The 12,966-nt window shown below is 39.6% G+C and overlaps 1 protein-coding gene across 5 annotated transcripts in view; it reads right to left on the bottom strand.

The window, feature by feature from the left end:
* The window catches only part of TMEM39A (transmembrane protein 39A), a 30,038-nt gene extending 19,988 nt beyond the window's left edge, over positions 1 to 10,050 (bottom strand). For 3 of the 5 annotated variants that reach the window (XR_004286920.1, XM_032347903.1, XM_032347895.1), the window contains exons 1-3: positions 9,699 to 10,050; positions 8,364 to 8,550; positions 1,698 to 1,920 (exon numbers count right to left, since the gene is read on the bottom strand). Coding sequence is in view for 3 of the 5 variants with exons in the window: in XM_032347903.1 (XP_032203794.1) it covers positions 1,698 to 1,920; positions 8,364 to 8,476 (336 nt within the window). In the remaining 2 variants the exon portion in view is untranslated. Of the gene's footprint in view, positions 1 to 658; positions 703 to 1,697; positions 1,921 to 8,363; positions 8,551 to 9,698 lie in introns of those variants that run through there. The other 2 variants (XM_032347891.1, XM_032347912.1) reach the window with 2 other exon arrangements.
* Between the last annotated feature and the right edge of the window lie 2,916 nt (positions 10,051 to 12,966).

Here is a 12,966-nt window from a genome sequence, read left to right as displayed (position 1 = left end):
GGCTCAGTGGGTTAATGCCTCTGCCTTCGGCTCAGGTCAAGATCCCAGCATCCTGGAATCGAGCCCCGCATCGGGATCTCTGCTCAGCAGGGAGCCTGCTTCCTCCTCTCTCTCTCTGCCTGCCTTTCTGCCTACTTGTGATCTGTCTGTCAAAAAAAAAACCCAAAACATACAATACGACATTGAATCATTACAGTTCTTTTTTTTTTTGAGTAACACAAGAGGGAAAGTTTGTTAAATTTTAAAGTACACTCTTGATATATGAGAGCAGGTGAGCTCAAGACAGCAAGCTGCACCCAATCATTAGAATTCTTAAATAAAGAAACCGAAATTCTCTTTACTTGGTGTTAAGTAGGTACATCGTCAATATGGAAAGAAAATACTTAATAGTTATTTCCAGAAACAACCAAGTAATACGAGTATTTTTTTTTAATGCTTATTCCTTTCCCATATTATTTTGAAGATTTTGGCCCACATTTGATTCCTATGTTCATCAGGCCAAGGACGTTTTCTAATCATTGATAAGCCCCAAACACACATACAAACTACCCAGCACAACAGTCTTCGATTTCCTAGAGCGTATTTCCATCCAAATCTGCCACTGCCAACCATCCACCTACAAAGTACCCAGAGTGCTCTTACTCGTTATTTTACATACCCATCTATGGAGAACGTCTCTGCATCAAGACTATCTCAGCTCTCCTAAATAAACGGAAAGAGGGTAGAAGAAACCTACAATATATTTTGATGTATTTCAGCAAAGACATCTAGTCCTTGTCTCAATTTTATTTTTGTAACAGAGCCCAATCTTATTCATAGTAACAATAAATCATATGAAAGAATTACAGTCTCCAGTCTCCCTGTAGTTAAGAGTGAACATGTGTCAGCCTGGCCATAAGAAACTCTCCTTTAGGGGCACCTGGGTGGCTCAATGGGTTAAGCCACTGCCTTAGGCTCAGGTCATGATCTCAGGGTCCTGGGATCGAGTCCTGCGTCAGGCTCTCTGCACAGCAGGGAGCCTGCTTCCCTCTCTCTCTCTCTCTCTCTCTGCCTGCCTCTCTGCCTACTTGTGATCTCTCTCTGTCAAATAAATAAATAAAATCTTTAAAAAAAAAAAAAAAAAGAAACTCTCCTTTATACTTCCCTATGCTCTTGCCCCTTTCTGGCCAAACGAAGTGGGCCACAGTCAACTTGGAGGCCACATACTAGAAGACAGCAGTCTCCATCAGACTGGGTCCCCTGATTGACCACATGGAAGCATGCTACTCCTGCAAACAAAAACAACTATCTCAGACTATTATGTGTCTGGTACATCATACAATTCTGGGTTTATTTGTTATAGAAGCAACCATTATCCTAAGATAGCCATTAAAAGGGTATATTTCCTGGAATTTAGTCATATTAGCACCTTAAGTCCAACAAATTTAATATAGTGCAAAGAAAGCTAAACATCAAAACTCGTGATAATATGATAAATTATTTAAAGGTTTTCTGCATTTTCATTTATATTTTACCTTTCCAGATATTTATATTTTAATAATCTTACGAGATTACAGTTCTGAAAGTAATCCATGGTTTAACTGAAAAACTTTTTTTTAGAAGAAAAATTATTAACAAAAGTAATTTGTACCCACAGGTTTTCCAACTAGTTTCCTGGTTAAGTAACATACAGAAGTTAAAGGCCTAGTAAGACTTACCAGTGAAGTACAAGAAGCAGGATGATTATAAGGATACCACCACACTGTTTTATAGATATTGATGTATTGAATAAACAGAGCAACCAGCAGGTAGATGAAAAAGAGAAATTCAAAGAGCAGGCTTCCATCCACAGGCAAATCAGGAATTTGGCAATGACGAACAGGACCAGGGGTGATTAAGGCTGTGATAGGTGGGACCGGAAGGCCAATAGCACTACCATTCCTGAAAGAGAAACTACTGTTAACTCAAATGGTCATAATCTTTCAGTGTTATAGAGCATAAAGGGCCCTGCTTCTTTCTCCACTTAACACTTAAGTAATGGCCTTCCCTCAAGACTGTATCCTAAGAACTCCTGCTCTTGTCTTCTCCCTCTACACACATTCTCTCAGTGATCAAAGATGTGGCTACAGCTTCCATTATCTTTAACAGGCTGAAAACTAAAATCTGAGTTTCAGATCCATGTTATCAAGGTGTCTACTGGACACTGCTGTGTTCCTCCTCCTATAATCCTGATGCTAGTTCATGGCCCACTCAGTAGCCACCAAAATCCGAAACCTGGGAGTCATTATTAGAACTTTCCTCTGCCTCTTCATATCCAATGACTCGCTAGACCTTAAATATTCCACTTTGTAAAGCTTCTTCCACAGTGCACCTTCCTCTCTAAAACCACTGCCTTAGTTCAAGCAGTTACCATTTTCCACCTAAACTACTGAAGTAATATCCCTAAAATTAACTCCATCAAATTCTCCAAACTGCCTTCAGAGATCTAAAGTGAAACTAACAGTGCTATTGTCTTGCCTAAAACCCTTAAATAACTCTCTAGCGCCAAAAGGATAACATCCAAATTTTTAGTATGTCCTATGAGGCTCTCTGTTTAACAGATTAGTCCCATCTCTTGCCACCCCTCCATATACAACCTATAAAATATCCATGCTATTTGCTATCTGTGAATATATATGCTATTCTTTTCTACATGCTATGACTTTTCCCAGCAATACCACTCAAAACCACCCTCCTTAACCCCTCACTTACATATTTACTAATGAAATCCATTAAGACTTTTTAAATGATCAAGCATATCCTTCATGAAGCTTACTGAATCAATCCAAACCAATTCACCTTACCCCTGTGCCCCCACTATACCTAAATTATGCCTTTATTATTAAACTTTTTATTACTGTCACAAAATTCCTTGTATATATCTATTTTTTATCAGATCATAATCTTAAGGACAGAGACTATACTTTTCCTAGTTCAATTCACAAATATACCTTTATGTTGAGAAGACAGCAGACTAATGTGGTCATGAAAGAGAAATCTCTTAAAATACAAATTAAAATATAGAGATTTTACTCCCCATTTTCTAGCTGTTCTTTCTTCCATGCTTTTTTTTTTTTTTCTTCAATTTTATTTATTTATTTGACAGAGTGACAGAGAGAGAACATGAGAGGGAAGAAGGTCAGAGGGAGAAGCAGACTCCCTGCCGAGCAGGGAGCCCGATGCGGGACTCGATCCCGGACCTCCAGGATCATGACCCAAGCCGAAGACAGTTGCTTAACCAGCTGAGCCACCCATGTGCCCTCTTCCATGCTTTTTTATATAGGTCAGAAATAGCTGGGCTACCTAAAATGATAAAACAGGGGTGGATAGGGAATGAACTTTCCCATTGTTTATAGACCTGGGAATAGTTACAGCTATCTAAGGGTCTATTATTGTTTTAGAACAAGGAAAAGAGGCTTGGTTTGGATATTTCCAAAGAAGATTCCAGAGAAGGAACAATATCCGCTTTATCATTCTACTCTAAGATTTCCAAATATAGAATTGTAGCATTACTATGTGAAATATATAGTACTTTAAGTGATTATGGGAATATAAACTTGCTCATTCTGAACAGTTAAAAATAGCACGACAGAGGGGTGCCTGGGTGGCTCAGTTGGTTGAGGAACTAACTCTTGATCTCAGCTCAGGTCTTGATCTCAGGTTGTGAGTTCAAACCCTGTGTGGGGCTCCCTGCTGGGCAAGAAGCCTACTTTGAACAAAACAAAACAAAAAAAGAATACCATGGCAGAATCTCAGAAAAGCTGGAAGGGAAGAGGGATGGGTAGGGAGAGGCTGGGGAAAAAAACTACGCAAATTTCTTCCTCTCATTTCCAAAGATTATTCCAATAGACCAAGCTTACCAGGGAGTTGATTGTGAACTACTGTGTTCTGAACTTCTGTGTTCTGCTGTGTTCTGGGACATGGGCTATTGCACAACTCCAGGAGCTATCACTCACATAGAATACAACGTAAAAGGTGCTCTATGGAGTCATACAAGTCAGTAGACCTGAATATAAGGGATTAATGCCAACAGCCAATCTATTCCCTCTCCCTAGTTAATCACAAGATAAGGAAATACAAAATGCTTATGAAAATTATAAGGTCAGGAGCAAATCTAGGACAAACTGAAAATTCTTTTTTTTTTTTTTAAGATTTTACTTATTTATTTGACAGAGATCACAAGTAGGCAGAGAGGCGGGGGCGGGGGAAGCAGGCCCCCCCGCTGAGCAGAAAACCTGACACAGGGCTCGATCCCAGGACCCCGAGATCATAACCTGAGCCAAAGGCAGAGCCTTAACCCACTGCGCCACCCAGGCACCCCCAAACTGAAAATTCTTATACCTCTTCAGTCAAAAATACATGAAGGGAGAAAGCATGCTAAACTATGTTATTATTTAAGGGTTAAAAAGGTTCTTACAGAATTTTTCCCAAATAAAGCAGATTAATGTGCTTTTCTGCTGTTAACAAAGCCAATGAAATGCTGGGGTCAAGAAATATTCAAAATACAGTGCAGAAAATCTACATTTGTGATACTTCACACAGCCTTGGCTATTATACTTCAAGCCAAAAAACAAAGGGTCAAAGATCAAATAAAATGATGCAGAGCATCTGAGGGAAAAAGGAACATTTTTTTTTTTATATTTGAAAGCTTAATAGATAAAATCAAAGCTCTTAAGACCAAAAAAAAAAAAAAAAAAGTTAAAATAAACAGACTTGGTCTATACATCTCAGAAAATTAGAGGTATTATTTAGGAAAAATAAAAGTATTTCTCTAACAGGATATAAAAATAGATGCAAAAAAAAAAAAAAAAAAAGCAAAATGGCACAAATACATTTTAGATACAATGTGGGATAATCCTGTCTATCCAGGACTAGACCAGGACTATTGACAGTCTTTGTAGAAAGTAAATTTAAAGTTCAGTCTTTGTGAAAGCAGCCTTTGAGAAAGTAACTTTATATCCTTGAACCTCAGTTTCTTCACCTATAATGCAAGAGTTGGAACAGATTCTCTTTAAAAAATTCTTTTCAACCTGTACCCCGAGGGCAAATAATACATTATATGTTAATTAAAAAAAAAAAAAAAAGAATTCTTTTCAATGTTAACGTATTCTCTTTCACACTGTGCTACATGTCCCTAAGATCATGCCCAGGCTTGAAGATTCACAGGACTGGCATACAGTTGTGTTCATTATAGTAAAAGGATATAAATCAAAATCAGCAGAGGGAATAGGTACATGGGGCAAAGTCTGGAGGAAACCAGGTGCAAACTTCCAAGAGTCCTTTTCAGTGGAGTCATACAGAAGCAACTTAAATCCTTCTGCAGGGGCGCCTGGATGGCTCAGTGGGTTAAAGCCTCTGCCTTCGGCTCAGGTCATGATCCCAGGGTCCTGGGATTGAGCCCCGCATTGGGCTCTCTGCTCAGCAAGGAGCCTGCTTCCTCCTCTCTCTGTCTGCCTCTCTGCCTTCTTGTGATCTCTGTCTGTCAAATAAATAAATAAAATATTAAAAAAAAAAAAAATCCTTCTGCAACTACCTGCGACAACACACACGAAATGCTGTCTACAGAAAGACTCATTAGAGACTCAGCACCCAAGGTCTTTACGAAGGTTTTGCTAAGCATATGGATAAAGCAAGAATGATTCAAGGAAATAAAATAGAATTAGGAGGGATAGAAAAAGCAATGATCATTTGGACATACTTAGGTCATATTAACAAAGTATACGCAAGGACAAAACAAAGAAAAAAAATCACTTAGTCCTTCTCAAATAAGATTCTCCCTCAACTAAAAGCTCTCTAGGAAACTCAGAAATTCACAGCATATCCTCCTTTTTTAAAGGCAACCATCTCAGCACTTTCTCCTGTGAACAAATCCCTGTTCTTCATAAGGGGAAAAAAAAAAAAAAGAAAAAGGACAGGGAACTATGGATTTCAATCTTGATTTTTGTCACCAAACTAGCTCTCTGACACTCCCAAGTTGACCTTCACCAATTATGCCACAAACACATGCAAATGCTCTTGCAGAATCAAATATATCATCCAAAATTGTGTCACACTTAAACAATTATCTAGTTCTCTCTTCAGTACTCTACAGAGACTCCAGAAGTAAGTTCTCATCTAGACCGTGTCTTTCTTTGTACACAACCTTCCTAAAACTATTTTCTAGGCCATCTACCACTGGTTTTATCCATATTTCTTATAACCCTTCCTAGGTGTTATATAATAAGCTATTCTAGGTCTTTTCTTTCCCAACAAGAAACAAACATAGAACATCTTTCAAAATAACCTCTCTAGAAAAAAGTGTCACAAAATAATCACTCAATAATAATTTCAGTAATTTTTTAAGCCATGAACAACTATGATCTTTCTCTTTATTCAAATTATGATAAAAAATGCACTCCTCTTCTTACTATCCCCATTGAATATGTTAAAAGGGGAGAATGGGTGGAGAAGTTGATCAAGGCAACCATAACTAGAACTCTGAAAGCCAGGATAGAAGAGCTACAAAGAAGGTAGAGAAAAGAATACATGATCATAGCTATATCCATTCAAGGGCACAAGTATTTTCCAAATGTTCCTAGGTCTTCCCAGTATTCTATCTGCAAACTTGAAGAAAGATTTTGGTCCATATTTGATTCCTATGTTCACCAGGCCAAGGAAAAACCATCTAGAAATGTGATTTTCAATTCTTTTTTTTTACTAGCAGAACACTTCATTTTCCTTCCCCTAAAGGACATTTTACACGATATCCTGATATCAGAACACACAGAGAAGGAGTTAGTCTGATTAAAAAAGGACTAGTAAACCTGAAGACTGGACTACTAGGCCTACCTAACTCCTCCTCCCTTTGAAGTCTACAGCAGTCCCTGAAACCCTGAGGAGGGATTCCATGGGACAGTCTGAGAACATAATTATCTAGGGGAATCCACAAAGCCAAAGTAGAAGAAAATGAACAAACAACTGCTGGAGTTAATACAGAAGCAGAGTTAGAATTTTTTAGCTAGCTATAATCCTAGTAAGGCACAGCTACAATTTCCTGTTGCAATTTAAAAGAACTCAATCACTAAATCGATAGTATATATTAGAAAAATTGAGGCATGTACTCAAAATATTCTACCTCAAAATCAATGGTATATAGAACCTTCAAAAGCATTTTCACATATTCCCTTTTTTTAGTCTTAAAAATATAAAGTAATACATGTTATTGTAGAAATTTTGGAAAATTTAAACTTCTAAAAAGTTGTTGCAATTTACTATTTCATTTATTTTCAACATCCTGCTGTGAAGCAGATAATATCACTGGTTTTAACATGAGGAAATCCAAAAACCAGCAGAGTGAAAAAATAATACTCTAGAATATATTATAAGTACTCTGTATCATACAAAAATATAAAATTTTGATTGACAATTAGTATAATGAGAATCAGAGCCTAGAAAAATCCCTCCAAACAGGAATTTCGGGGAGAGCCCCACTGAAACAACAAGATCAGAACTGATTTTGAGGATTGAGTAGAACCTGGGCTGGAAAGTCAGAAAGGAGGAGGGCAGGCCATGAAGAGAGAAGTGCACAAATAACATCAGGAGGGCCTAAAAATGCAACAGTTGTACTGACTGCTAGCAGTACTGAAAATGAGAATCCAAGCAAGAGAAAACTCAATGCAGAAAGAAAGCAGAAATTAGGTGACAAAAATTATCTTGATCAAACACTTGATATAAAGTAAAAACCATCTCTTTCCACTGCTACGTGACTGAAATACCTCATGAAGTCAGTTATCCTGGGTAAGATTAGAAATAATTCAACCTAACTTTTGAAAATTAAGAACAAAGATAAATTTCCATTAAAAAGACCACATTCTTTATTCTCATATACTACTCATAATGTTTGGGTTACAACTGACAATTTATTGATTTCAAACAATTTTTTGAACAAAATAATTTTTAAGACCCTTGACAGAATATGACTTCTAATTTTAGAATTTCATGTTAACTGTCAGTTTTAATTTGTCCTTCCCCACTCCAAAAAAAGAACGCTAGTAAGTAGTTAAACCACAACATTTCTCTTGTACTTTAATTCTCTTCTCCCTTCTTTTAGTAGCTAAAAAAGTTAGAAGTTGGATTATCAGCCGTAAGTAAGAATTGGACAGCTTTCACTTTGTGGGCCCCATATCACAATTTTCCACTCAAAAGTATTCTGAAATACTGAGCTTTCAATCTTCAAGGGCAGGATTCCCACTTCATTGTCAAGAAATAACCTTGATAAGCAAGTATCTGAATAGCAAGATGACTGCTATGTTAGCCACACTTATCACAGAATATTGTAAATTATGCAGTCTTACTCCCTTTTTTACCTGTTTCTCAGGCCTGTTCCATTGCCACAGCCCCCACCAACCAAAGTCTGTAAAGAAGGTAAAGCTGAACGGCTTAGCTGCTGCCGACTAGGGCCCCTCCTTCCACCGGGCATGTCCGGGAACCAGTCTGCTTCCAGTGCCACCTGTAGTTGCAAGCCAGGTTAATGGCCGTCAACCTGTTTCAACTCTGAACAAAGAAAAGACATTTAAATATCAGTTTACTATTTTTAAACCAGGTAATGTAGCAAAACAACAAAAAAACTTACTAAGTAGGTCTTGTAGAACCAGATTTTCAGATAAATGCTCCTGCAGTGTCTATTACCTACTTTATTCTAATGAAAGGACTAGTCAAACTCTAATAGGTCAGAAGCCTAAGCTCTGATCTAAGTTTTATTAAGCGTTAGATAAGTCACAATTTGTGTCTTTTGTCAGTCGACTTGTGTCATATGAATGATATTACAATCAGGTAGACGTTAACAAGAAATGCCTAACATATGCATTTCCAACTCATATGTAATCTTCCACAATAAACCACTGGAAATACAGGAGAATCAGCACTGTCCAAAATGTTAGGTTTTGTTATCAAGGGATCTAGGTTCTGAGATCAGATGTGCCACATACTATCTGACTGTAACTGAGGCATTTAACCTCTGAGTTTGTTTCTTCAAAAGTATTCTTTGCCCTACACAGGTTGTTGTGAGGACTGACAGGATGGATGTAAATACACCAGTTGGTCTTTAACTCTTTTAAAATAAAATTGTTCAAGTGGTAACTCCATATGTTAGAGTGAAAACATCAGAAGAAGCTATAGTAGATGCCCACTACAAAAAACCTGGTATAAAATCACTTAGAAATTACTGAAACTGCAAGATTAAAAGGCAAGTAACAGATGAAGATCCTCGCCGAAAGGAGGGTCCGCCAGTATATATGCCAAAACCTGCTTCCTAAATTTGTCTTTCAGTATTAACGACTGGAAAATGGCATCCTGGAAAAACCCTGGTTTTCCAAATGTTACAAAGACTGATCCGATCTTCCCTATTTCTAACAGCCTTTGGCTGTGAACTAAGAAACGCCAGGTGGGACAAAACATTCAAACCGTTGGACGTAGGGCCTGATGGTTCTTGCTCAATTAACGAGGGAAACAAAAGTGGGGAGCAAAAAATTGGGGTAGAAGAGGCGAGAGGATGAGGTGGGGGGAGGCGGATGACAAGAGACCACAACTTCAACAGGCTGGCCCCTACAAGGGGACAAACGACAAAGCGGTTCCCGCGGCGCAACCCAGGGAGCTGAAGCCGATCGAGGTAATCGCATAGCGCGGAAGCCCGATATACTCACGCATGGAGGAGGCCCGGCCGGCGGGGCGGGATCCCTAAGAGAACGCGGTGGCTTTACAGGCTGGACCCCAGGCAAGAGAATTCCCTCCCTGCGTTGAAGCGCTCCAAACCAGCTGGTTGTCCGCAGGCCGTCCCCGCCCGGAAAGTCGAGAAAAGGTATCCAGGCTTCGGGCTGCCAGCCCCCGCCCCAGCCCCAGCCCCACGTCAGTACCAGAGTTAGAGCCAGAGCTAAAGTAAAAGGCAGAGCCGGGCCGGGTCAGCACTCATCCTCAGCCTCCATTACCGCGGAGCTGAGCAGACGTGGCAGCGCACGGAGATGACGTCAGTACCGCGACTGCCGGCCCCTCCAGCCTCGAGCTGGCGTCCGGAACTAAACTCTCGGTCTGGAGAGCCAGCACCCCACCCTCTCCTGCATGCACCTGCGCAGTGGGACTCGCCTTCTCTTTTGGCTCATAGTCCCGCCTTCTCCGCCAGCGCTCGCCAACGTATTTCCTCCCTGGGCGTCTACGATCCGCTGGCCCGATGGTGGGGGTCCTTTGCTATCTCATGGACTACCATTAACAACCACGTTCAAATTATCGCCCCAGTTTTACAGATAGGGTAGGTGGGAGACGTCGCCTAAAGTCACGTCACTGCCAGGTAAAGCAACTCAAGTCGTGATGTTATGCTTCAGCACCCAGTCGTGCGCTTATTGTATGTGAAGTGAAGGACTGGATGCTGGAGTCAAACAAGGAAATAGCACAGATCGCTGAGTCTATTGAAAAAGACGAGACACCAGGAAAATACACTAATTACAATATAGTAAATGCAACAAAAGTATGCCCAAGGTCAGAGATTAACATGCAATTCATTGTAATTTATTCAGTATAGTAAATTTCTGTGGGATGATTGTGGTGGCAATACCAAGAAAAACTTGTGATCTAGGGGTTTAAACCAAGCCTCCAAGAATGATTAGGCTGTTCGTTGTAGCTTTCTAGTAAAGGAAGTGGCAGATAAAAAGGTAAAATTGTGGGAAACATGATGAATTCAGAAATTACCAGTAGTTTAGTATTAAAAGAAGAATAAAAGTGTCAAGAAGAGCATGTGTTTGAAATCCCTGGCTCCAGAGATGTTAAGCACCTTAAGCGAAAGCCCTTTGTATGTAGTATCTATCACACAGTTACAAATTACTTAACCTTTATTGAGAGTTATTGCTGTGTCTGACACTAAACTAGTACCTTTACATATTTCATTTAAATCTTACATTGCTTTGATACCATCATTTTCCCCATTTTCCAGAGGAAACAAGGGTTTGTTTGTTTGTTTGTTTGTTTTTAAGGTTTTATGTATTTGTTTGACAGAGAGAGAGGGAACACAAGCAGGGAAAGTGGGAGATGGAGAAGTATACTTCCTGCTGAGCAGGGAGCCTTATATGTGGCTCAGTCCCGGGACCCTGAGATCATGACCCCAGCTGAAGGCAGATGCTTAAAGCCTGAGCCACCCAGATGCCCCCCAAGGAAACAAGTTTTAAGCGAAGTTAAATAACTCGTTGAAAATAACCCAGTTAATAAGTGGCAGAGCCAGAATTTGTAGCAGAATGCCCAATATCAAAACCATTAAAGGTAGTAATATTCTAAATATTCTTAATGTCCTAGCATACTATGGAACTTTCATGCATGAATATATAAAACCTAACATAGATCATTACAAAATTCCATAATTTTGTACATTTATTTTCATATTTGCTCTGCTTCCTAGGTCGCTCCATTGAAACTCCTTTGCCACTTTTCTGCTGCCTCACCAGCATTCCTCATTCATTCAGCAACTATTTATTTAGTGCCTACCGTGGACCAGACACTGCCTTACTGAATAAGACAGATATGTCCCTGGCTTCCTGGCACTTCTATTCTAATGGGAAGCATTTGATAAATAGAATAATTCCACATTAAAAGTATTACAGAGACAAATAGGGGTTAAGGTAGAAAATAAGGGAGGTTCTGTTTTGAGGGGTCTGAGGAAATGGTATTTCAGCAGAAACATGAATGTTGGGAAGGAACCAGAGAGGCGTAGATGGGAGGGAAAAGCAGTCAAGACAGAAAACAAAACTTATGCAGAGATTCTATGATATGCAAGAGCTTGTTATGTTTGAGAAATAACACAAAGCTGTATAGCTAGGTCATGGCGAGCAAAGGAAAATGTGGCATGAAACGAATTTGAAGAAACAGGAAGAGTTTAAACTTGGAGGATCTTTCAAACCAGAGTGTTTGCATTTTGAATTTGTGGCTGGCACCCAGAAATCTGTGATTTTCGTAGTTCCGGGATTCTGGCACTAGTTTACATAGGGGAGCCCCTGGAATAAACCACCTCATCTGTTGAGGAAATGAAACAATTATTGTTGGGGTTCACATGAAGCTCATTCCTCCTGAGTACAGGGCCCACTTATTTCCCAATCTCTTGATGTTCTTTCACACAGATAAACATTGTAGAGTTGCAGAAAATACTGATTTATTTTCATCTCAAAGACGTAACACGAGGTGATTTCCATTTTCTTCTGATTACGGAAAACTGGAATTAGAGAAAATAAAAACTCTTTTTTTAAAAAAAAGATTTTATTTATTTATTTGGCAGACAGAGATCACAAGTAGGCCGAGAGGCAGGCAGAGAGAGGAAGGGAAGCAGGCTCCCTGCTGAGCAGAGAGCCCAATGCGGGGCTCCATCCCAGGAGCCTGGGATCATGACCTGAGCCAAAGGCAGCGGCTCAACCCACTGAGCCACCCAGGCGCCCCGAGAAAATAAAAACTCTTATTAAAGTTTTAAAAATTATTCTCCGGTGTATTCTTTTTAGATTAACTTTGAAGCCAAGGTTACTGCAGCGTTCATCTCTAACACACTGTTTTAGTTACGTGCTCAATGAACCATTCATTTTGAGTACTGCACACCTTCCAGAAGTAGAAGAAATGAATTTCAAGTTTTCATTTGTATTCCTGAAGAAGTCTTGTATAATATAGTGTTGAAGATTCATTTTCTCTTCTTATTTATTTATTTATTTATTTATTTATTTATTTCACAGACAGAGATCACAAGTAGGCAGAGAGGCAGGCAGAGAGAGAGAGAGAGAGAGGGAAGCAGGCTTCCTGCGGAGCAGAGAGCCCGATGCGGGGCTCGATCCCAGGACCCTGAGATCATGACCCGAGCCGAAGGCAGCAGCCCAAACCACTGAGCCACCCAGGCGCCCCTCATTTTCTCTTCTTGCCTACTCAACAAAAAATGAGTAATATAACCCGTTCCTA

The sequence above is a fragment of the Mustela erminea genome, chromosome 1, assembly GCF_009829155.1.
Source record: "Mustela erminea isolate mMusErm1 chromosome 1, mMusErm1.Pri, whole genome shotgun sequence".
NCBI classification, from domain to species: Eukaryota; Metazoa; Chordata; class Mammalia; order Carnivora; family Mustelidae; genus Mustela; species Mustela erminea.
This window is presented reverse-complemented; position numbering and strand designations above follow the sequence as displayed.